The 25085-nt window shown below is 41.0% G+C and overlaps 1 protein-coding gene across 1 annotated transcript in view; it reads right to left on the bottom strand.

The window, feature by feature from the left end:
• XRCC5 (X-ray repair cross complementing 5) overlaps positions 1 to 18973 on the bottom strand; it is a 97337-nt gene extending 78364 nt beyond the window's left edge. Inside the window, exons 1-8 of the mRNA XM_003254047.3 lie at positions 18798 to 18973; positions 15136 to 15249; positions 11476 to 11659; positions 10544 to 10592; positions 9324 to 9446; positions 6224 to 6415; positions 2442 to 2556; positions 504 to 642 (exon numbers count right to left, since the gene is read on the bottom strand). Coding sequence (XP_003254095.1) covers positions 504 to 642; positions 2442 to 2556; positions 6224 to 6415; positions 9324 to 9446; positions 10544 to 10592; positions 11476 to 11659; positions 15136 to 15249; positions 18798 to 18818 — 937 coding nt within the window. The 5' untranslated portion in view covers positions 18819 to 18973. The remainder of the gene's footprint in view (positions 1 to 503; positions 643 to 2441; positions 2557 to 6223; positions 6416 to 9323; positions 9447 to 10543; positions 10593 to 11475; positions 11660 to 15135; positions 15250 to 18797) is intronic.
• Positions 18974 to 25085: the final 6112 nt, after the last annotated feature.

The following is a 25085-nucleotide window of genomic DNA, read 5'->3' as shown; positions in this document are numbered from 1 at the left end:
CGCGGGAGGCTGAGGCAGGAGAACGGCGTGAACCCGGGAGGCGGAGCTTGCAGTGAGCCAAGATCGTGCCACTGCACTCCAGCCTGGGCGACAGAGCAAGACTCCGTCTCCAAAAAAAAAAAAAAAGAAAACCTGAAGTTGGCACTTAGAAGAATAATCAACATGAAAGTCAAAAATAAACAAAAAAACCTTAGTTCAACCATATTAAACATTCTCCTAGCTAGTGAGTTTCAAACTTTAAAATAAAGCCAAGTATTGGGTACTATCACTTAAGACATTTAAAACACAGAGATGGAACACCCAAGTGTACTCCTGAGAACCAACCTGCCTAAGACCCAACAAATGAGCTAAAGGACCTAGGGTCTCATTATCCTTTCAAACTGTTACATCTCTGTAACTCAAAGAAATAACTTTAAACAAACAATAATACAAACCCCACCCTGCATTGTATCACGTTAAAGAAAATGTCTTTTAGGCAACAGTGAAAACTCTTACTGACATACCTTGAATAATATCCTCTTTTAAAACTTCAGTTTCATCATCATCATTTAAGCAATAAACTGTTTCTTTTTGTATATCTTCTTTTTTTAGGGTTTTTGCATCCACAACTGTCCAAGTCTTTTTAACTCTCTCCTGTAGAATCTTACATTCCAAAACACAAAGGGAAAACAAGGAAAGTTAGGATTCCAATTGATAGAAGATGAAAACCTAATACACTCTCTGGCACAGACAAAAATCCAGAACAATTACTCTAGCTACATTATTTTGTTTGCTCACGCCTATTATGAAAATTTTAGTTTATTTCTTTTTTTTTTTTTTTTTTTTGAGACGGGCTCTTGCTCTGTCGCCCAGGCTGGAGTGCAGTGGCGCAATCTCGGCTCACTGCAAGCTCCGCCTCCCAGGTTCACGTCATTCTCCTGCCTCAGCCTCTCCGAGTAGCTGGGACTACAGGCGCCTGCCACCACGCCCGGCTAATTTTTTTGTATTTTTTAGTAGAGACGGGGTTTCACCGTGGTCTCGATCTCCTGACCCCGTGATCCGCCCGCCTCGGCTTCCCAAAGTGCTGGGATTATAAGCGTGAGCCACCGCGCCCGGCTAGTTTATTTCAAAACTATACTGGATAACTTTCTCTACATTTCATTTTCTCCCAAAAGTAATCCTCAAATATTTACATTCACACTTTCTATACAAAACCTCAGACTGTCTAATATTTTTATTTATTTATATTTTTTGAGACAGAGTCTTGCTCTATCACTCAGGTTGGAGTGCAGTGGTGCGATCTTGGCTCACTGCAACCTCCGCCTCCCGGGATTAAGCGATACTCATGCCTCAGTCACCCAAGTAGCTGGGACTACAGACGCACATCACCATGTCTGGTATTTTTGTATTTTTAGTAGAGACAGGGTTTCGCCATGTTGACCAGGCTGGTTTCGAACTCCTGGCCTAAAGTGATCTGCCCACCTCAGCCTCTGAAAGTGCTGGAATTACAGGCATGAGCCACTGCACCCAGCCAGACTGTCTAATAAAAAGAGGACTATATATTTTATCATAGTTTCCAATAGGAAAAAAAAAGAAGCAATATATCTGTGTCAGAAATCAACAAAGAAATTTGAAAAGGAGGCCAAAATAAGAAAGGGGGGAGACTGTATTCACATTCCTAGGGACACTATTCTAGGCTTTGATGGAAACTGAAATAAATAAAGAACTACCTCAAGGTTCTCACGGATATATCATGTATTTTGGAATTAAGTTATTTAATATACAAAGAAAAAAACTGAATACATAAAAACGTTTTTGTATATTTATTTCATATGTCTAAAATGTTCCTATTTATTTTGAACACTTAAAGGAAAAAGGCAAGGAGGCTCATATGAAGGCACGAATCAGATTCCTACTCAAACTAGAATTTCATCAAATAATCACCAAAAGCAACTCATTTTTTAAAGTGTGCTATTGTATATAAATGTACATCTATTACAACATGCAATTTTACAGTAACAAAACATATTTTACATTTCACAGATGTTGTTACTATCAGATCATTCATAATTGAATTAGGTGTGACAGCCCCAAAACTGAACTGAACTTTGGTGCATTATCTACATTTCTGCTATGATACTACAATAACACAGCTTAATGCATTTCATTTTCTTTCTTTTAAAAAAAAAGAGGCCTAGAACTTATGATTAACAATCAATTACCAATGGAGAGAAAGCAAAAGAGGAGGAAATCAAACTCTATTATAGACAATTCTTTAAACTTCCTCTCCTAGCCTGCCTTTTACATAAAAAGCTAAACACAGAGATTAAATGAGCAGGGAGAACAACTAGAAAAGCAGTAATTATGGTTCCAGTAACACACACATGAATTGTCTGTTCCTTATATACACATACTTATCTGCCTGGTAACATTTCTGTTAAAAATGTGTACCTGCCACTTACCGATTTATAGGCTGCAATCCTTATAGACAAATTGGAGCCAATGGTCAGTCGGCAGGGCCAGTGAATGGAATGCCTCTCAATTTTCTTGAAGACGCACAGTTTTCTCAGACTCTCACTTAATAAACAAAAACATAAAATGAAAGCAACAATTTTTAAATGTTAACTCATGCTGGATGATGCATTTGACTTTCCATAATGAGAAGTGAGCTAATGTTAATTATAAAGAGAGAAACAGCAGCAGATGGCCGGAAAACAACAACCACAAGTTGGGAGATAGCCAGGGCAAGCGTGAGTTGGCTTAGAAGGGAAGAGGAGCTGAATTACTTTACTAACAGGTGAAAATGAACAGCTCTATTTTCCTCTTATTCAGTATTTTCTTTCAATTCTTGCCAGAGGTTCTTAACATTTTTTTAGGACCAAGGCCATCTTTGAGGATGTGATAAAAGCACAGTCATGAATGAGTCTGCACACAATATAAAGGATTCACCACCAACTCCCTGAAAACCACGGACCTGAGGATAAGAACTTCTGCTCAGGCCCGGCATAGTGACTTACGCCTGTAATCCTGGCACTTTGGGATGCCAAGGCAGGTGGATCACCTAAGGTCGGGAGCTCAGGATCAGCCTGACCAACATGGAGAAACCCCATCTCTAGTAAAAATACAAAATTAGCCAGGTGTGGTGGCGCATGGCTGTAATCCCAGCTACTAGGGAGGCTGAGGTAGGAGAATCATTTGAACCTGGGAGGCGGAGGTTGCAGTAAACTGAGATCGCGCCATTGCACTCCAGCCTGGACAACAAGAATGAAACTCTGTCTCAAAAAAAAAAAAAGAAAAAAGGAAAAAAAAAGAACCTCTGCTGTAGAATATCAAAGGGAGGGCACCATCCTATAATTATCATCACTGTTTACAACTCTATAATTCATTAATTCCAATTCTGAATATTAAAGATACATGTTTTTATATGTATATAATAGAGTTAAAGACTATCCAAGGAATAAAGGAATTTAGTTCATATTTAGTCTTAAGGTAAAGCAGGTTAACTCTAGGTTTCTTACTGGTGGGAAAAGCTGGGGAGAGGTGCAAACAGTGTTGTGGAGTGCTGCTTCATTTAAACAAAAGTGAACATCAATCATATTTTCATCTGGCCCATAATCAAACACAACAGGGAAGATGATAGGAGATAGGTGGAATTTGTGGTATTCACTAAAATAAGCAGCAAAGGAATTAATGACAAAATACACTCAAAGCATACAGTCCAGACTTTCTAGCTGAACTCCTTTGTACAGATAAAAAACAGATCTACAAAGTGGTAAAGAGAATTATTTTACATTATCCACAGTTATGGACAGACAGGTCTCAAGAGACTCCAATTTTCAGAACTAATTTACAACGAATAGTAGATATCTTACCTGACACCCAGCTTCCAAAGCCTATGGTGCACAATGGCTTTGGATTTGCTGAGGAATGAATGAATGGGTCTGAACCAGGTCTAACCTGTCTCATACAACATTACTAGTCCAACAGAATATAAACCTCATGGCCTCAAATCACCATGAGGTTTAGATTCTATTACAGGGAAAATTCTAAAGACCGGCGTCCAGTATATAAGATCTGAGTAGCTGGGCGTGGTGGCGCACGCCTTTAATCCCAGCTACTTGGGAGGCTGAGGCATGAGAACTGCTAGAACCTGGGAGGCAGAGGTTGCAGAGAGCCGAGACCATGTCACTGCATTCTAGCCTGGGTGACAGAGCGAGACCCTGTTTCAAAAAAAAATCTGAGAACAACTGACTCAGTTCTGCAATAGAGCTCAATCTCCCCAAGTAGATGTCAAGTTCTCTTCCTAAGATCTATATGGAGATACATCTAGTCCAGTGCTGTCCAGTACAACTTTCTGCAATGATGGTAATGTTCTATTTCTAACCATGCTAGCCCAATAGACACTTCAAACACAGATAGTATGACTAAGGGACTCAATTTTAAAATGTATTTAATTTTAACTAACTTGAATTTAAATAGCCACATGTAGCTAATGGCTACTGTATTGGAAGGCAAAGTTCTGGTCTACACCTTCACGGCAGACCTAAAATCAAAGTAGCATCGAAATGCTAAAACAATGCATAGTCAGTAATTTCCCTACCTGATATGCTACAGAAAAATTTAAAAAACAAACAAACAAAAACACTTCTTAAAGAGTAATCTATAATGGCCTCTAATTTTTCTTTTCTTTTTGAGATGGAGTCTCGCTCTGTCACCCAGGCTGGAGTGCAGTGGCATGATCTTGGCTCACTGCAACCTCCGCCTTCTAGGTTCAAGTGATTCACTTGCCTCAGCCTCCCAAGTAGCTGGGACTACAGGCATGCACCACCATGCCCAGCTAATTTTTTTATTTTTAGTAGAGACGGGGTTTCGCCACGTTGGCCGGGCTGGTCTCGAACTCCTGACCTCAAGTGATCGGCCCACCTCAGCCTCCCAAAGTGCTGGGATTACAAGCATAAGCCACCATGTCCGGCCTAATTTTTCTTTATGATATCAAGGGTAATATGTTTAGCTTAAGGCATTTATTCCCAAATTTGAAAGAGAAACAACTTAGGAACACATTATCTGTAAATATTGTGACAAGAACACATTATGCCAAGAAACTTCACCTCACAGGATTCCTCATTGATTCCTAGGGCAATCCCGTGGGCAATTACAATTCTGTTTCCTAAATTTCCATTTATCTATCATTTTTCAAGGCTGTCTGTATTTAGAAAATCAGAATATAGTTTTTGTCAATTATAGCTCATCAGAAATATTAAAAATGGTCGTTGAGAAAAAATATTAAGGAGACATACACTGTAGCTACTTAAAAAGTTCTAGTTATTGAATCATTACTTCAATGTGCTTAAACAGCCTGTATTTTGTGTACAGACTGATAAGTTGGAAATAATTCACGAATATCAAGCAGTATTATCCCTGAGAATCTGAACCACCCAAGCCATACTGCTATGTAAAGTACTCTATTGCCACTTTTACAAAATTGAACCCCATAGGACACACACTATTCTAAATGCCACCGATCCTTCTTAGGTTCTTTGCTCAAAATGCATGTATGTCCAATTCCAACCAAGAATAAGATGGATAAAGGAGATGGTCTCTTCCATAGTCTCTACCTGGATGGTTGAAAAAGCAGTTTACTTTATTGTTATATGGTACTTCAAGGAATTCACTTTTCTTAAATCATTTTGCCTTTCCAACGGCCACGTAAAGTAAGTAGGCTATGAACTCTTTACATTGTAGGTTTTTTTTTCACTCAAACTGCTTTGTGATCAAAAGTTAAAAAAAAAAATCACTATATCATAGTATGCTACTTTCTAAAACCTTAATAGGATGATAAGATATTGACTATCTCAGATTTGAGCCCACTTTCTATAATTAAGAATGTTTTTTGTAGATGTGTAAAAAGAAAGGGCCCAAGAAATGTATCCCAAGCTTGGCATAATGAAGAAATCTACTATTTCATCTTTTGCAATTTGACTTGCTAATTTCTCATGGTATCTATATATTCCTGAACTTCACTGACACAGGTCCTGGAAATAAATGAGAAACATGTGCCAAGAACACAAACTTTAAAAAGGGTGATTAAGGGTGGGTGTACTATTTCTTTAATAAAACTCAGAATATTAAGCAATGACTAATTCGAGAGTGGCCCAGAAAAAGGAAACATTTGGGAGACCTCTAATCAAAAGAGAAATTTACATGGGTACAATTAAAAATTCCCATCAATGTTTTCAATTCTTACCTGAATGAATAAATTTCATCCAACCCATCTTCACCTTCTAAAGATATCATCACCATTTTCACTATCTCAAGACCTTCTTTTTGCTGTTCGGTAATTCCTTTTAGTGGAAAGGAAGGCCCATGGCCACCTAAGCGAAAGGTGCCATCTCCTCTGTCCCCACTTCCATCTTCCTTGCCAAGTGAGAAAGGCAAGCTATTAAAGAAAGATCAACAGTAGTTAGCGTTCTAATCCTGTAACTGTCACTCATCAGCTATGAGAAAATGAGCACATCAGTCAACCTTATCAAGTTTTAAATTTCTCATCTGTCAAACGACTCTTACCTACTTTAGCCAATATTCTCCCAGTTTCAAGTGACTGAAACCTCTTTGATTTGTAAAAGGAGAAAATCATTGGCTACCATATAACCAAGTAATTGAAAGGGCAGGGTGGCACAAGGCCTTAGCAAGTCCAGACCCAGGGTCTCAACTGTGGCAAGGATTACTCTCTCTGTCTCTATTTTACCTTCATTTGCCTTTATGCTGGCTTCACTCTCTCAGACTGGCCTCTTCCACACTGTAATGGTCTACACGTGTCCCCCAAAATCATTATTTTGAAACCTAATCACCAATATGATACTATTAAGACAGAGGCCCTTTAGGAGGTAATGAAGTCCTGAGGGTGGGGAACTCATAAATGGAATTAGCGACCTTAAAAAAAGTGGTTGAAGGGGGAGGCTTTTTGCCATTTTTGCCTTTTATGTCCTTCCACCATGTGAGAACAGTGTTAGCCCTTTTGACATGGGATGACACAGCAATAAGGCACCATCTTGAGAGCAGAGATCTCTCAGCAGATACCAAATCTGTTAGTGCTGTGATCTTGGACTTCCCGGTCTCCAGAATTGTGAGAAATAAATTTGTTTTTAAGGTGATTTCTCATTTTATTTGCTACACTTAGAACACGGCTTTCTGTTTACAATTTTTCTTCATATACTTAGCAAATACAACATGATGTAATTTGCGTGTCCTGCATTATTTATCAGGTAAACAGTTTCCAGGGAGGAAAGTGTGAGACACAGGGTTTGCATCAGGTTACTCCTGTTTCCAAAGCAACAACCAGAAAAGGACAAATGTCATAAAAGTGAAGAGAAAGGAAGTTATCCTGGAAAAAGAAATTACAATAACTGTTCTGTCTATTCTGCGTTAGATCAGAAATAAGCTTCCTCAGTAGTCAGTAGAAGAAACTAAAAACTATGCCAGGAACAGTGGCTCACGCCTGTAATCCCAGCACTTTGGGAGGGTGAGGCAGGTGGATCACTTGAGGTACGGAGTTCAAGACCAGCCTGGCCAACATGGTAAAACCCCATCTCTACTAAAAATACAAATAATAGCCAGGCGTGGTGGCACATGCCTGAAATCCCAGCTACTAGGGAGGCTGAGACAGAACTGCTAGAGCCTGGGAAGCGGAGGTCGCAGTGAGCCGAGATTGTGCCACTGCACTCCAGCCTGGGCAACAGAGCAAGACTCCATCTCAAAAACAAGCAAACAACAACCAATAAAAACAAAACTGCTGGGTGTGGTAACATGCATCTATAGTCTCAGCTATACAGAAGGCTCAGGTAGGAGGTTCACTTGAACCCAAGAGTTTTAGGCTGCAGTGAGCTATAACTATGCCACTACGGAAGACCTCGTCTCTAAAAAAAAATTAAAAATAAATTAAAAACAGAACACAGGGCTTCTTTGAGCTGCTGGTATTTTTTTAGTCCAATTACAACAATCAGTTGTACATGGAATACACCAAACAGTAAAACTATGAACTCTACTTTGTATGCTGGAGGTTTGTAGCATAGGAAGAAAGCATATTACCAAGAAAAAAATACAACCAAATAAAAAGCAAATAGAAGGAAGGGCTATGCTTCCTCTTCTGCACTTTTCCGTATTGCTCATGGAAAAAAAGAGTAGCTCTTTAGAATGACATTCACAGAAATGCAGTATGCTTCTAACATGTAAAGGCATCCTGAGATTATGAAAAGGGACCAGAAGCTGAGCTGGGCTTCTGAAGTACTGAGAAAAACCTCAACTCAATAAGAAGTGTCACTTAAAAGCACTTAATTTCTCTGAAGTACTATCTTAACAAGTATGGGTTTGATGGGTTATTCTGAACTCTTTTTCCACAGTCATACAGAAAGGAGATGTCATTCTGTAGTCTTAAGAGAAGACTACTCTTACATGCAAAACAAGTTCTTAATGTCCCCTGGCAGGCATTTTATGAAGCCAAAGGCTTACCACTCTAAGGTAGAGGCTTCTTGGCATAGCTCTCAATTTGAAAAACGAGTATTCCCAGAAGATTAATAATTCAACATCCTATACCATCACTCAACTTTTACCAAAAATAGGACAAGAAAAAATATGTTTCAAATGCAGCAAGAAGGGTTAGTGTAGTGAAAGGAAAGTTTTGTTAGGGATATAACACAGAGAAAGTAAATCCCGGAGGGAATATTCAAGTTACTGTGTGAGGACGAATTCTCTCCCTAATAAATTGTGAAATACTTATTATTTTTCCCCTGAAGTTTTATACTCCATCTCTGAATAAACATAAGCAAATTAAATGTTATATATATGTCTACATCTTTTGTATCTGAAAAGAGTCAAACATAAACATGTTATGTATTTAGAATGATTCCCAAGTTGGCATTCCTGTCTACCCTAAAACATGCACTCTGTATAGCACACAGTTCTCTAGAGCTGTTTAAGAAAAAAAAATCCATCAATCTGCTAACTGTTTGGGTAAAGCCTTCCATGCAGGAAGAAGACAAATTGAATATCCTCAAAGGGTTCTTCTAATCCTCAATTCTTTGAGTTTAAGAACACTAAACAATCATCTGCCGCTAAGCGCAATTCTTCTGGATCACTGACTTTCATCTTTTTGTCACCACCACTCAGAACAGTTCCTAGACCACAGAGAGTAACCAGCAAATGTTTGCTGAGTAGTCAGTCATCTGACAGATTCAGCCTTGGAGCAGAAAGTGAAAATTCCCATAAACCAAGTACTCTATACAGAGGGCCCATTCACCATATTAGGAAATCACAGGATTTGTCTATATGCATTATTCTTAGGATCTTACAAGAATTGCAGGGAGATGTCACATTTCTTCAAGCTATGAATTATAATATCCAGCTGACTTTTGCTGAATCGGCTGCTGAGGTCAGTGAATATTTCAATATGCCTCTTCTCAAACTTCTTTCCTCTAAAAGAGAGTTATCACATTAAGAAATCATTCGCCTGAATTATTTTTCTACAAATTCAAATATACTTGGTCACTGAGGACAGAAGCTTAGAAATGGATCTAGATAGAGTTAATAAATGTGATTACATTCTAGTAGTCCAATTAAGTTCTTATTAAACTCATAATCAACCCTGATACACTTTATACTTTGAACATCTTGGCCAAAATTTCTGGGCATTACGGAAAAATTACGTTTCTGGATTCCTAACTCAAATGTGATGATTATACAGATTTAGGCCTGGGATTTTAGTGCAAATGATTTTCCTGACAGGCAAGGAGTATGTGTACATGCACATGTATGTCTCCACAGATACATTTCCAAGGCACAATAATTAAATAAATACTGAATTAGGAAGCAGGCCAGGCATGGTGGTTCATGCCTGTAATCCTAACACTTTGGGAGGCCAAGATAGGAGAACTGCTTGAAGCCAGGAGTTTGAGAAAACCTGGGCAAAATAGTGACTGTCTCTGCAAAAATAAAAATTTTAAAATTAGCTGGACTTGGTGGCGTGCACCTGTAGTCCCAGCTACTCAGGAGGCTGAGATGCAAGGATCTCTTGCGCCCAGGAGATCAAGCTGAGGTTGCTGTGAGCTATATTGGCACCACTGCACTCTAGCCTGGGTGACAGAACAAGACCCCAACTCAAAAAAAAAAAAAAAACAACAAAAAACATACACACACACAACAAAAAAGGGAAGTTGGCCAGAGTTACTATGCAATTAATATCAATGACACACGGCTTATACCACTTAGTGTTTTTTAAAATTCCTGGTAATCAGTTAACTCTAATAGGAAGTAAACTGAAATAAGCAAAATATTTTATTTCTCCCAGAGAAATACTCACCGAGTATAGCCCTTCCTCTTTTAAAACTTTTAAAGGGGGAGGCTTTTTAAAAACAGAGAGGTTGGACTTAACCATTCAATTCTATAAAACGTTTCTCTTGTCACACAAACATGCAGCTTGATTAACAATGAATCACAAAGTACATTCAATACATTAACCCATACAATTTTTGCAAAAAGATTCACTTCCAGCTCTCTTCCTTGGAACACTTACATTGTTTCATGTTGAATCACATCCATGCTCACAATTAGTGCATCCAGGACTCAGCTAGTTAAGGATAGGGATATCACCAAGCAGTCTCTTCAACTCTTTCCAGTGAAGTCCACTGTGCTGGAAATTGTGGACACTGAACTATGCGATGACTTAAAGTACTTGCCTGAGTGCCCTTCTTCCAAAGTTCACTAACACATATTCATACACTCTATATATCAAACTATATATTTTGCCCAAAACAACCAAGAAATATAAACAAAAGGTAACCTAACACATTGCATTCATTTAACCAAAAATTATGTCATTTAATAGTATCTAGAACCCATTTTTGGTGGCCACAGTCCATTCTTAAATATGAAGTGAACCATAATGTAGCACTTGCAAGTACTCCTAACACAACAGCACTTCCCAGTGATCAGGAATAGCACTACTGATTAGAAAAAGAACAAGAGTGATCCCTTAAAATTAGGGGACCTGTGGAGTAAACTGGAAATCTCACTTTGGGTATCAATCTGATTTCTGGCACAAAAACATTTTCCACCCAGAAAAAAAGTAGAGAACATTGGGAGGATGCTCTTTTAAAAATATCTTTTATCCAATTCCAAATATTTCTAATGAGCACCACTAAAACCATCTGCATATAGTCAATGTTCACATATACTCCCTAGGATCTTCCCCCTTCCTATGCCTCCCAACCTCTCAATATCACCCATGCAGAGAACAGGGAAGTGAGTGGAGGGCTGGGAGCCCGGGCACTGTTTTAAACTTATTAATTTCACATTAAGCCCCATTAACACATTACCTCCCCCTCCTCAGAGCAAAATATACCCATATACTCATAGCTGAAACTCTGGGGGTGTCTCATCAAACTGCTTTACGATTCCCAGAATAAAGGAAATTTCTTGAAGTCTTCTCCGGCAGAAAAAGGATACAGTCAGCCTGTTGAGAACCTGGTTGGATTTTGCTTTCAATGTCCTCCAGCAAATCAAAATCTGGTAGCATCAGATGTCTGTGCACTGTGATGTTCTGATACTGATCCCCACCAGAAAGGGGATTGTCAGTGCCATCCGTACCAAACAGGACTAAAGCAATCTCATCCTTGTTCTCAGCAAACACCTAGAAAAAAATGTCAGATGGCTGAAAACTATATTAGAACAACCTGGAAGCAATAAAATACCTAACCTTCAGGGAGCAGGACAACCAGACCTCCCTATGGCAGGTCCCTGGGGCCATACAGTATTGGGCGGGATGAAACATGAGACTTATGGACAATGACAATTCTTAGGTTCTAAACAGATGTTTTTCATTGACTGTAAGTCTCACCCTTCATTTCAGCAGAAGTTGGGGTGTGGAAATAGGAGGGTGGTAAGTGTTCTTAATGATTTCCAGCCAAATCAAACTCTAATTCTCAATTAGAGAACCAAAAATGGATAATGTGAAAAGATTTTAGTATGTCTTTATAGAATGTCTAAGGTTTAAACTTTCCAGAGGTTAAAAAAAAAGTGCAGGATAGCCTATATCCCAGCAATTTCACTGGCAGGCACACACAGTATACCCTAGAAAAATTATGTACAAATAGGAAGTTTACACTTCAGCACCGTTTATAATAGGGCAAAAACTGTAAGCAAACTATCAAACAGGAGAATGCAAAAATACATTGCAGAATATTTATACAACGAAATATCATACTCCAGTAAAAATGAATTTGTGCAACACATATCAACATGAATAGATCTAAAAAAAAGTTGATAAAAGATATGCTGCAGAATTACATGTACCATATAAAACTATTTACATACACTTTTGACGTTTTATACAATATTAAATATTTATGAATATATACTTATGTCCAAGTATAAAATATACATGGTAATAACTACCAAAATCCTGAGAAAAGGAGAAGAGAAAAAAAGGGTTAGGAAGGGCCTTCAGGTTTATCTGTAACACTTTATTAAAAAAAAAATCAAACAAATATGAAACATTAGGATTTACAGCATAAGACAACGGGAAAATTGGTTATCTGTATATTCTCCGTATTTGCCTATTTTATGAAATATTTCATAATGAAATATAAAAATAAAAAATAGTACCTGACACAAAAGACAGTCCTGTCTAATTATTAACACAGGCCTTTTTACACTGATGGGGAAGAGTGCTATATGGAGAGATAATGGAATTCTGTCATTCTTCATTTTTGTAGGGTCTGTTTAATCCTTTCGTATGTAAACAACACAATTCCCAGTTGTACATGGACTAACGGTGTCTGCTGCTGGATTCAAGCATGTCTGGCATACTGGCTGGGCAGGTATCTGCCGCCTAGACAAGCATCCATCTTAAGGCAAGGTAATCTTGCCCTAAACAAAATCTCAGTCATGGGAGGGGAGGAAATTCTGAATGTAGTATGGGAGTGGCACTAAGTTCCTGATTCTGACTTCCTGATTCTCTTTCTCTCTAAAACAAAAACAAACAAACGAAAAAACACCTATACTCTTGTCACTGGGGTGTAAGTAGGCAGTTATCCAGAGAAGCTCCGGAGTGGCGACTCTGCAGTAATCTTGGTCTTCTCGAAGTAAACAATTGAAACCACAGACATAGGCAAGGTTTAAAGCAGGAGGAAAAATTTATTTTAAGCAAAGTGAGAGTTTACTGGAGAAAGTAGGGTACATTTGTAAGAGAACCAAGAGGGCCACGTGAAAAATCAAAAATCAAGTGCCCTCCGCCCTTCTTTGTTTAGTTTTTAGACCGCCCCGTCCCCGGGGCGCCATCTTTTCCCGGGCTTCCAGTCTCCTTTGTTCCTCCCTTGAGCAGGCCGAATTAATCAACGCATGCGCACTAGCCCTGCTAGTGCTTAGGAGGGGGCCGCATGCGTAGTGTGGGTACTAGTCATGCGCATGTTCAGTAGCGGCAACTCGGCCTTACTGGTCGAGCATCCCCAGAGGAAGCTTTTATACCGGTTAAATTTCACCATCTTGCTCTTTTACTGGGCATGCTCAAAACCTTAAGGATTATGGCTTGCTAACTCCAGGTGTTTTCTGTCGATTAAGATTCCTCTAATTCCTGGCACCAATCATGGCCACTTATTACCTTACAGTGATAGTTTTATGATAACCTGACAGCTTTGGGGCCCCTCCCTTGCCCTGCTCATCACTTCAGAGGGGCAGATTTCTAATTGCCTAACCATGGCTTCACAAATGCCCAACATTCTCGGGGGCCCTCTCTCCTGCTCTGCTCATGTCTACTTACCTTCTCTAACAGCATACTAGGGGACAGCCACACTACTTGAATTCCACCAACACAACTATAACCAAGAACGGGGTTAGAGCACCTTCCTTGACAAAACACCTCAAGGACTCCAGGTCATCAAGATTTTTAAAATCTAGAATGACAGGTGGGAAGTACTAGTGCCCAACGGAAGTCTAAACACACAGAAGAAACAGAAGTGTTCAGAAGGAGCAGCAGTAGGCAGTGAAGAAGCAGGAACTCATGGACTTAGCAAAAGTGGCAGTCATACCAAGTAGAAGGGGCAGAAATAAAAATAGCTGATGCTTACATAGTGTTTACAATATTCCAAGCACTATTCTAAGCACTTTATCTACATTAATTCTTTTATTCTTCAAAACTACCCTATGTGACAGGTATCATTATTCTCATTTTACACATGGGACACTGAGGCACTGTAGTAGCTAACCTCCAAGATAGCCACTATCCGTTCTTTCTCTCCTTGTATTTGCAGGCTACTCTTTTTATCAAGAGAGGGAGTCTAATTCTCCTCCCTTAAATGTGACCTAACCTTAGTGTCTTGCTTGACTAACAGAAAACAGAAACGACTTTCTGGGGTTTTTAAAAATAGGTCTTAAGAAGCCACATAGGCAGGGTCTCATAGAAAACCCATTCTTGGGATACTCGTTAGAACCAGCTGCTTCATGTGAGAATTCAAACTATACAGAAACCACATGTAGAGATTCTAATGGACAGCCCCAACTGAGCTCACAGCCACTAGAAAGCATCGTCTTCCAGCCATGTGAGTGAGCCATTTTGGACATCTGGTCCAGCTGAGCCTTTGGATGACTCCAGCCCCAGGTGCCATCCGATTGCAACTGCGTAAGAGACCTCAATAGAGAATTACCCAACTGAGCGACCCAGTCATCCCACAGAACCATGAATGATGAATTTTTAAAATGTTACTTGAGACACTACATTTTGGGGTAGTTTATTACATAGCAAAAGATAACTGAACTAGTCACAAACAAGTTGAAGGACTTGTTCAAGATCAGGTTAGTAAATGACATGGCAGAGCAAGGATACAAACCCAAGCCATCTGTCTCTAGAGATTATGCTTTTAAACATTACTTTTTACTGCCTTTTGTTTCTCATAAAAACTGTAATATCTAGTGAAGGGCCCAAAACGAGGGAAGAAAAAATATCAGATTCTAGTGGTAGGTGAACTTGTGAGTACATGTAAGGAAACTCCCCAGAATCCCTCCAAACAGAGGGGCTGGACACTATAAGGAGGCTGGTATCTTGCATTAGTACGTAGAGGCAACAAGCAGTTCAAACATGGCTTACAAGCTCAGTGTCAATCTGAAACTTACCTGTCGCTGGACAAACATGGTTATCACCTTCTTTGCTTGCTCAAATGGGGATTCTATACCAGGAATGGAGTTACTCATGGTAAAGCCCACGTCCATACACAGCACAACAGCTGCCTGGAAACAAAGTTCCAAAGAGTGTTTGAGAAAATAAGTCATAAGAAAATGTAAAAATGTCCCTTGCTTATTATATTTATGAACCTGTATCAGTATGTAGGAAAGGTGTGAGAAAGGGACGTGTTCTACATAAGAATGTGTGTAAGACATGTAAATTTTCACTACGGAAAACCCTTAAATAGTCCTGATACTTTCTAAAAGCTACAGAAGTTTCTACCAGGAGAGGAACATGCTCCAGATAGCTGCCACTTCTTTGGCCTAAGCCCCAGAATAAACCCATGATGAGTACATATGATGCCAATCTGCAGGCCAGAGTTAAACCCATTTATGCCCAATATACATCAGACAAACTGCAGTTGACCTGCAGACCTACAAACATGAGAACAGATGCTTTCGTTGTAAGTCACTGATTCGGGGCATAATTCGTTATGAAGCATTTTTATTACAACAACTGACTGCTAGAATCTATATATATGCTAAGAGGTATATCCTGACAATTTGAGTCAGTTTGTAAACTGATGATCTAAAATAAAGACACCAAATCTATTCTAGTAGAGGACACAGACAGGTAACACATAATACCAGAACAATGTTCCATGATCGAAGTATGCACTAGGCACTGAGAGACACAGGAGGAGCATCCACTCAAGACTGGTGGAGGCGATACCAGAGCGGTGAAGGGGCAGAAAAGGCTTCCTGAATGTGGACTTCCTTGGGTGAGTCTTAATGAGTAGGAGTCAATCGTGTGAACAAGTAAGTTACAGACAGACGGAATCACACAAGCTAACGCACAAGCCATTACATAGCAATCACGTATGTAGGAGACTAAGAAAATGAGAGAAACATAACCTAAAAGGAATACATGTAGTTATTTATACCTGGCTTTCAAATTTTACCTGAATACAAGCTGGAAGAGACCTGGACTGATGGCAACTCACAATTTCAGTGTGAATTATAAAATCAATCAACAATGTGAAATGTCTCTTGCACCACATTCCCCACACCTATCTTACTTCATCGCCTATATATGTTGGTCTGTATCAACAATGTAGTGAATTCAAGAAGAGAAAAGAGGGGTCTTCTGGTGAAAAAAGATAATAGCAAGCGGGAGACCTGGGATCTAGTCCCATCTCTCCTACCCATTAGTTCTGAGTCCTTGGGAATGTCGCTTAATCTCACTGTTAATAATACTAAAAGGTAGGAAACTGTTGGACTAGATGAGGTTTAAGGTCCTTTCTGGAGTTAACATTCCTTGACTCTGATAGTCTCAGCAGTGCTTTGTACCGATCAAACAAACTGTGAGCAGTTCTGGGCTAACATCTTACCAGGAAAATTAATTACAAATGAACATGAAATGAGCAGCTTAGGGAAGAATCTGAAGAACATATGATGTAAAGAACAGTTGGAAAAAACTAGATATTTAAGTCAGATGAGAAGATTAAAGGGAAAATAACAGTTTTCCTCCCCACCATTTTTTTTCCTTTTTTTTGAGACATGGTCTCACTGTCACCCAGGCTGGAGTGCAGTGGCATGATCATGGCTCACTACTGCCTCCATCTCCCGGGCTCAAGTGATCCTGCTACCTCAGCCTTCCAGATAGCTGGGACCACAGTTGCACCCCACCATGCCCAGCTAATTCTTAAATTTTTTTGTAGAGATGGGGTCTCACTGTGTTGCCCAGGCTGGTCTCGAACTCCTTGGCTTAAGCAATCCTCCCACCTCCGCCTCCCAAAGTGCTAGGATTACAGGTATGGGCCACCGTGTCTGGCCTCCCCCCTGATATTTAACAGCTGTTGTATAAAAGGATTGGTCTGCAAGAAAGACAACAGGATCAACAGATGGAAGTTACTGGGAGACTGATGCGACTCCATACGAGGGATAAAAAATAACATTTACAAGTGATCAATAAAGAAACTACTCTTTTTTAAGTGGCCTCTTGACCCTAGAAATGTTTTAAAAACCTGAATGAATTCCTATCAGGGAAGTTACAGATGATTTCTAAATGTGGTTATATCTCAGGCAACACATGAAAAGGAAAGATTATTTTTCACTAGTTTACAAACAACACAATGCACTAAGAGATTTCTGAAGTAAAATTAGATTATTTGAAAAAAAAAAAGTGCTAATAAACCACAAAATTCCTTTGAGAACAGTAAAATAAATGCACATCCCAGTTTCAATGCCTGGGGCATAATAACCTAAAAAAACTTAAGAGTCACAAAATATGCTGCTGTACTTATTTGATACACATCTACAAAAGCTACTTTTAAGCCAGAAAACTCTAGAGGACTAAAGCACTTTTGTCATGAATTAGGTATCCAGAAAATGCCATCAAAGGGTTTCAAATATGGAACTTATTGTCTGGAAGCAGAATGGTCTATATATCTGAGTTTCCATCTGGCAGCAGTAAGAAAACTGAGAAAGAGAAACTGGGCAGCATAGCAACTCTTCATTTCTATACCGAAGCAATAAAGGCTGTTAGAATTTTAGTTCCAGTCCATCTGCCACAAACAGCTCCTCCACTAGAGCTACAAAGTTTTCAGCAGCTGAAAGAGGACGAACAAAGGAGGTGAGTGGCATTATTAAAAGTTCATGATCGTTTTAATCAACATTTCTCAATGAGGATTTGAAGGAACTAGGGATCAGTTGCTCAAACTCGTATCTTGTTTATCTGTAGTGAATAAATTCATTAATCCCTGGAACCACATCTCCCTCTAGTGACCCTTCAGAGACAACTACCACTCTTTTATGTTGAAAAAAAAAATCACTTTAAAATTCATTGTAATTTCTGTTACTGATCTGGGACACCAACGGTCATAGATTTCTAGCAACACAGGGATTCTCCAGGGCCCTGAAAGCAGATAGCTTGGATTCAAATCCGGATTTCACCACGAAAAGCCCACAGTTCTTTATTTTCCCCCACTTGCAAAATGGGGATAAACAGTTTTCACTTCAAGGGGTTGTGAAAATTAAATGAGATAAGAATAAAAGGTTTAGATCCGTCCCTCACAGAGTGGGCTTTCAATAAATGCGGGATATTACGTTATTATAAAGCTAATGATACGACGCTTTACATTTTAAGTTATTTTAGTCACAGATAGTCCCTCTCTTAAGTTTTACAACAAGCCCTGTGGGATAGTTGCTTTATCACAGCTAATTTTCATTCTCATAGAGATCTTAAGAACCCAGGCTCGGAAGTAATAGAGGAAGTGGGGCTAGGGAGTGGAATGGGATAAAGGGAGAGAGAGGGGAGGCGGGTGGGGAGGGAGGTGAGACAAAGAGCAGGCAGAGAGGGAGAAGAGGAATGGGATGGGTGGGTGGTGGAAGAGGTGGAGCCAGCGAGGCTCAAATTCAGGTTTTGGAACCCCAAATCTCCAGCTTTTCTCATAGCGCATCCCTCGGTCCCGGCCCTCCTGACTAAGCCCACCACCATGATCTTCTCTTGCCCCATTCTTTGACTTGGCCGCGATCCCACGATTCCTGCTTCCGAGCCACCCTCTCCGGATCCCCAGCCCGGGTAAAGCCCAAGCCCATGGCTTTCTTTATACCTTATTCCCTGACCGCACCATGTTGCCGGTCCTCAGGCGCTTTGGTCGCTTCTTCCGGGCGGGAACCTGCCGTGTCGCAACTCGCTTCCGGTGGACTAGCGGCAGATAGCGGGAAGAGCCGCTTCGTTTCCTGCTAGGCCTGAAAGGGGCGGGGAAACCGTGCCCTGGAATTCTGAGCATGCGCAGATCCCCCCGCGTGGGCAGATTCCCGCCGAGCATGCGCAGATTCCCGCCGAGCATGCGCAGATTCCCCGCCGAGCATGCGCAGATTCCCGCCGTGCATGCGCAGATTCCCGCCGAGCATGCGCAGATTCCCGCCGTGCATGCGCAGACTCCTGCCGAGCATGCGCAGATTCCCTCCTTTCCGCACTTGTCGGGAGCCAGTGGTGTTTGAGCCGCCTGAGACGCTAGTACGGCAGATTGACTTAACGATTCACTTCATCACTTAAAAGATTCTCTTCCCTTTTCTCTCATTGGGAATAATACCTAAGGCATTTTGTGTCAGAGCTCTGGAGTTAGATTTTTTTTTCCTTTTTTTTACTTTTTAAAAAAATCTTTTTTCCTTTTATTTCATTTTTTCGTACATTTATTTTTTATAACTTTGATTTTTTTTCTTTTATCATTTGTGGGGTTTTTTCTACTTTTTCTTTTTGGTTATTGTGGAGTTAGATTTTCTTGAGTACGAGTATGAATGCAGAAAGTCACTTAACTTCTCTAAAAGACTCAGTTTCTTCTACAAAGTGTGATAATGAAACACTTCACCGATGTGATAACCTTAGAGCCAACTGGGGAAGAAGAGTAGGATGTCCCCAGGAGCACAAAAGTAGAAAGGAGAGTCTACTCAGCAGAGAAAATGGGATGCACAAACGCCTGGAGGCATGAGACTTTATCTGCTGAGGCTCTCCCTGTAGTTAGCTGTGGCTCCAGCTTGGAAGGGAGGAGTTGAGGTTTAATTTAGAAGACAAGTCAAGGGAGATATAGAAATAGCAGCTGTCATCACAGTGCTTTACTTGATCACGAGCCCTTTGTCCAGCCCGCATCCCCTACCCCTTTAAGGGAGGCAGGCCCAAGCAGTACCTTGCATAGAAACGACTGCTTTCTATACCATATGACCCCCAGCTGACAGGTGGCTGGACGAAAGGTCTGGCAACCTGCAAGGTGTCTGCAAACCTCTGCCCAAACTGAGAAAATCAAGTCCAATCAATATTCTCTCCTGCTTGAAAATTGTTTCTGGGAAAAGCAAGAATTGAAGCTGAAAAGATGTGGAGAATCCATGAGCCAAAATTATAAATATATTGAAGCCTCTAGAATGTAGAGTCAGACATATTCAGACGTGCTCATAGGGCCCAGGAGGTTCTTCCAGCTTTTAATTCAAACTCAAGGAGTTACTTAAAAGCTGAAATGTTATTTTTAATAATACTTTTAACGAACAGCAGCGCCCTGGCCGCTCAGCTTTGCGCGGGCTGCAGCAGGCAGGCAGGCACGGACACGCCCTTCCCTGCGGGTAAGATTCCCAAGAGAAAGATCAGCTCAGCAGAAGGGGCGGTGAAGATCTGCGAGGTTGTCAGCTAAATCTCCTCTAGCAAAAGTGGAAACGAAGCCCAGCGAAGGCAACAGGACAGCATAAATTTTCAGACAAAGAAACAAGGGAAAATGGGAGCAAAGGGCAAACAGGCCAAGTGGCTATCCGGGAAACAAAAGATTTACCTGTGGAAAACGGGGAAACTGAAACAAGGAGAATCCAGCCTCTGGTGAAGCAGGACAGAAAGAAGCCAAATCTGATTAGTATCACATACCATATCTTACCAATGGTCCTTGTCTCCCTTCTTGTACAATCCAGAGCTAGACAGAGAGAGAAAAAGAAACAGACAGGGTGTTTCTGGGCCCAGGCTGGAGTCCAGTAGCATAATTATAGCTCTCTGCACCCTGGAACCCCTGGGCTCAAGTAATTCACTTACCTCAGCCTCCCAAGTAGCTGGCACCACAGGTGTGTGCCACCAAGCCCAGCTAATTTTTGTGGAGTTTCTGTGTGTGTGTGTAGGCGGGGTCTTCCTATGTTGCCCAGCGTGGTCTTGAACTCCTGGGATCAAGCGATCTTCCCGCCTCAGCCTCCCAAAGTGCTGGGATGACAGGTGTGAGCAATTGCACTTGGCCTCAGAGGAATATTTTTATCAACTATTTTTAAATGCCAGTTTTTTAGTAACTGTAGAAACTTTTTTTTTTTTTTTTTTTGAGACGGAGTTTTGCTCTTGTTGCCCAGGCTGGAGTGCAGTGGCGTGAATTCTACTTACCACAACTTCCGCCTCCCCGGTTCAAGTGATTCTCCTGCCTCAGCCTCCCAAGTAGCTGGGATTACAGGCATGTGCCACCACACCTGGCTAATTTTGTATTTTTAGTAGAGATGGGGTTTCTCCATCTTGGTCAGGCTGGACTCGAACTCCCGACCTCAGGTGATCCGCCCACCTTGACCTCCCAAAGTACTGGGATTACAGGCGTGAGCCACTGTGCCTGGCTGAAACATTTTTAAGAAGGAGGGAATCCCACTTCATCCCATTTTTAAAGTGTAGCTTTTAAAAGGTGAAATAATTCACTTGTTTGTTGTTTGGTACAACCAGGAAACACTGAAATAGTGAATAATGGGAGGCTTTCACTGTCTTGGAAGTCAGTTTAACATTCCCTAGGGAGAGGGTATTTTATCTCCTATAGTACAACGCATACTAAATGGCAATATAGAGCCACAGTCATGCATTTAATGTGTCTTGAAAATTTTAAATTACTTCTATTTTCATGGGCTTTTTAGTAGAATTGTTTCCTGAAGAAAACCACTCCTTGATTACGTTGCTATCCATGTCAAAATTGTGTGCACTCTGTAACATCTTTGGCTGTAATAGTCCCGTTTTCCTGATAACTTTGTTAATGTGCTTTGAAAGACTGAAAATTTGAGTGTGTAGAGTATATGATATTAAATTGTGAATTGGTGGGACTTATGTAACAACTTATCAGCATTTGGAGATAATGTACCCTGATATCCTCTTTTTTTTTTTTTTTTTGAGACAGTCTCACTCTGCACCCAGACTGGAGTGCAGTGGCACGATCTTGGCTCACTGCAAACCTCTGCCGCTCCCACCCACCACCAGGCTCAAGCAATTTTCCTGCATCAGCCTCCCAAGTAGCTGGGATTATAGGCACCAACCACTGCGCCGGCTAATTTTTGTGTTTTTAGTAGAGACGGGATTTTGCCATATTGGCCAGGCTGGTCTCGAACTCCTGACCTCAGGTGATCCGCCCGCCTCAGCCTCCCAAAGTGCTGGGATTACAGGTGTGGGCCACCACGCTCAGCCTAAAAAATATTTTTAATAACACTGGTAAAGAGAATTACTGGAGACTCAATACAGTGAAGGAAATTTGCATGCTTTATGTCCATGTTTTTATCTTGTATGGTCGCTATTTATTTTTCCTCTTCCTTTCTCTCTCTCCCCCTCCCTCCTTCCCTCCCTCCCTCTTGCTTTTCCCCTTCTTCCTCCTGCTCCTCCTCCTCCCCCTTCTTCTCCTTCTCCCTGTCCCCACTCTCTGTCTCCCACACACCCTTCAGTACAGGTCTGTTTCTTGGAAGAAATAAAAGACATTCTAGTAGCTGTGCTTGTTTGCATCTCAGCTGTTTCTATAGAAGTCTTTAGAACCATCCACCTCTGCGCAGCTAGGCATCTGTGATGCTGAGAAGGGGTATGGACTTTAAGCATTGCTTCCCCTGGCAAAGTGCCTTCATTAATCAAGGGTCAAGGGATAAACATTATTAATGACATGACAGCATATATGGCTACCCCCTTCCTCCTCCACAATAAAAGGATTCTGGCTTTGTTCGTTCTGTTTCTGTCAGTGGAAGGTCCTTTTGGATTTATACGATACAGAATTGGGTATAAAGGGGGACAGGAGGTTGATGGGCTATGACAGGTGGTGGTGATGGTGTGTGTGTTGGGGGACAGAAGGGGGAGTTAGAGAGAAATGTGTAAGAGCCACTGTGGCATATGAAGGAAATAAATGGGATAGGAAAGGGGGAATGGCAAAATGTCATTTTGGTGATCCGTGTGAGCCATGCCTCCCAGCATTCACACCCTTATGTAGTTCCCTCCCCTTGAATCTGGACAGGCCTCATGACCTGCTATAACCAGTAAAATGTGTAGGCATTTACAGAACAGTAGGTAGTTCTGGGCTGAAGCCTTTAGAATACCTGGCAGATTTGTCTTTTGCACCCTGGTGACCCCAGATACCATGTATGAAGACTGCCATGCTGTGAAAGCCCAACATATCCACATGAAGGAGCCCTATTATGGACTGTGTCTCCCCAAAATTCGTATGTTGAGATTCTAACCCCCAATGTGATAATATTTGGAGATGAGGCCTTTGGGAGGTGATCAGATTTAGGTAAAGTCATGAGGGTGGTCCTCCTGATGGAATTAGTGCTTTTGTGAAAAGAAACGAGACCAAGAGACGCTAGAGAGCTCTCTCTCTCTCTCCCCCCCCCCCCCCTCTCTCCCTCTCTCCCCACTCACACAAAGAGGTCATGTGAACACAGAGTGAGAAGACAGCCACTTGCAACCTAAGAAGAGATCCCTCCAGCCTCTGGAACTGTGAGAAAATTAATTGCTGTCATTTAAGCTACCTAGTCTATGGTGTTATCTGTTACGACAGCCCAAGTCTGTTATGGTAGCTCAAGCGGACTAATACAAGCACTGAGCACCAACAGCCCCAAGGGTAACCTGGATGTCACCCAGCACCAACTTGGCAGCCACGCAAGCGAGGCTGTCTAGGGAGAAGATCCTCCTTAGGAAGCTATCTCAGCGCTAGAAACATTGAGGGGAGACTAGTAGTCTCCACCAAGCTCTGCACAAATTACAGAACTGTGAGCATAGGAATTGAATGGCTATTTTGGTGGGGTTTATTTGGTTTTGGTTTTGTTTTGAGACAGGATCTCACTCTGTCACCCAGGCTGGAGTTTAGTAGCTCTGTCTTAGCTCACTGCAACCTCCACCTCCCGGGCTCAAGCCATCCTTCCACCTCAGCCTCCCGAGGGGCTGGGACCACAGGTGCATACCAAGCTGTCATTTTAAGCCATTGTGTTTTAGGTGTTACAGCAGCAATAGATAACTGAAACAGCAGAGATTTTTTTGAACTATTGCTACAATGTAGACCATGTGTTCCCCTTCAGGTAGTTAATAAAGGCAAATAAAAATTTTATTTTGCAATTATAATTCAAGTTGCTGGAATATGTTTACATTTGGTATTACCTTGAACGTGAACTATGAGTAATGACTTCGTGACCATTATAAAAAATTAAAATGTACAGGCTTTGTGTTCTGACAGAGAGCTGTTACAATGGTTATATGAGTAACCGAGAAAATAAGTAGAATATTAACAGAGTACAGATATGAAATAAAAGTTTATGTCCCGGCTGGGCTTGGTGGCTCATGCCTGTAATCCCAGCACTTTGGGAGGCTGAGGCAGGTGGATCACCTGAGGTCAGGAGTTTGAGAGCAGCCTGGCCAACATGGTGAAACCCTATCTCTACTAAAAATACAAAAATTAGCCAGGCATGGTGGTGGCATGCCTGTAATCCCAGCTGCTGGAGAATCACTTGTACCCAGGAAGCGGAGGTTACAGTGAGCGGAGGTCGCGCCATTGCACGCCAGCTTGGGCGACCAGAGCGAAACTCCATCTCAAAAAAAAAAAAAAAGTTTATATCCCAAACAGATGTGAGTAGTGAGATGTCCACTAATATTTTTCAACACTGCACAAATTAAGCTGTGGGTGGCCATTCCAAAATGGCAGAATGAAACTTTCACATCGTCTGAAATTAGTTATTTTTAAGATTTAGAATCTTGTTTTATAGAAAATCATGGGTTTTATTCTTCTTGGATGTGAAGTGAAATGAAGGGTGCTACCTAATGTCAATAGATAAGATGACTTGGAAACACATCAGTGTCACCCTATGGGCCAGACATGGTTTATCCAGCTCAGCACATTATGGCTGCTAAGCAACTGGAAAATATAGTTATCCTCCTTGATATTCACCACGATGATTAGGCAACTATGAGCCAAAAGAATTGTTCAAATATGGTATTGAACTCTCCAATTTCTCCTCTGGTGGTCTCTGTGGTGTTTGCTGAGAGCAAAAATGAGACGCTTTGGTTCTGTTTGATTCTGTTTTTCCTTCCTCTAGTCTAGGCTTTTACATACCTCTATAGAACCCCTTTGAAATGATTTTAATTTACAAGCCTATTTCTTCCATTA

This window comes from Nomascus leucogenys, chromosome 22a (genome assembly GCF_006542625.1).
Source record: "Nomascus leucogenys isolate Asia chromosome 22a, Asia_NLE_v1, whole genome shotgun sequence".
In the NCBI taxonomy this organism is placed as follows: Eukaryota; Metazoa; Chordata; class Mammalia; order Primates; family Hylobatidae; genus Nomascus; species Nomascus leucogenys.
This window is presented reverse-complemented; position numbering and strand designations above follow the sequence as displayed.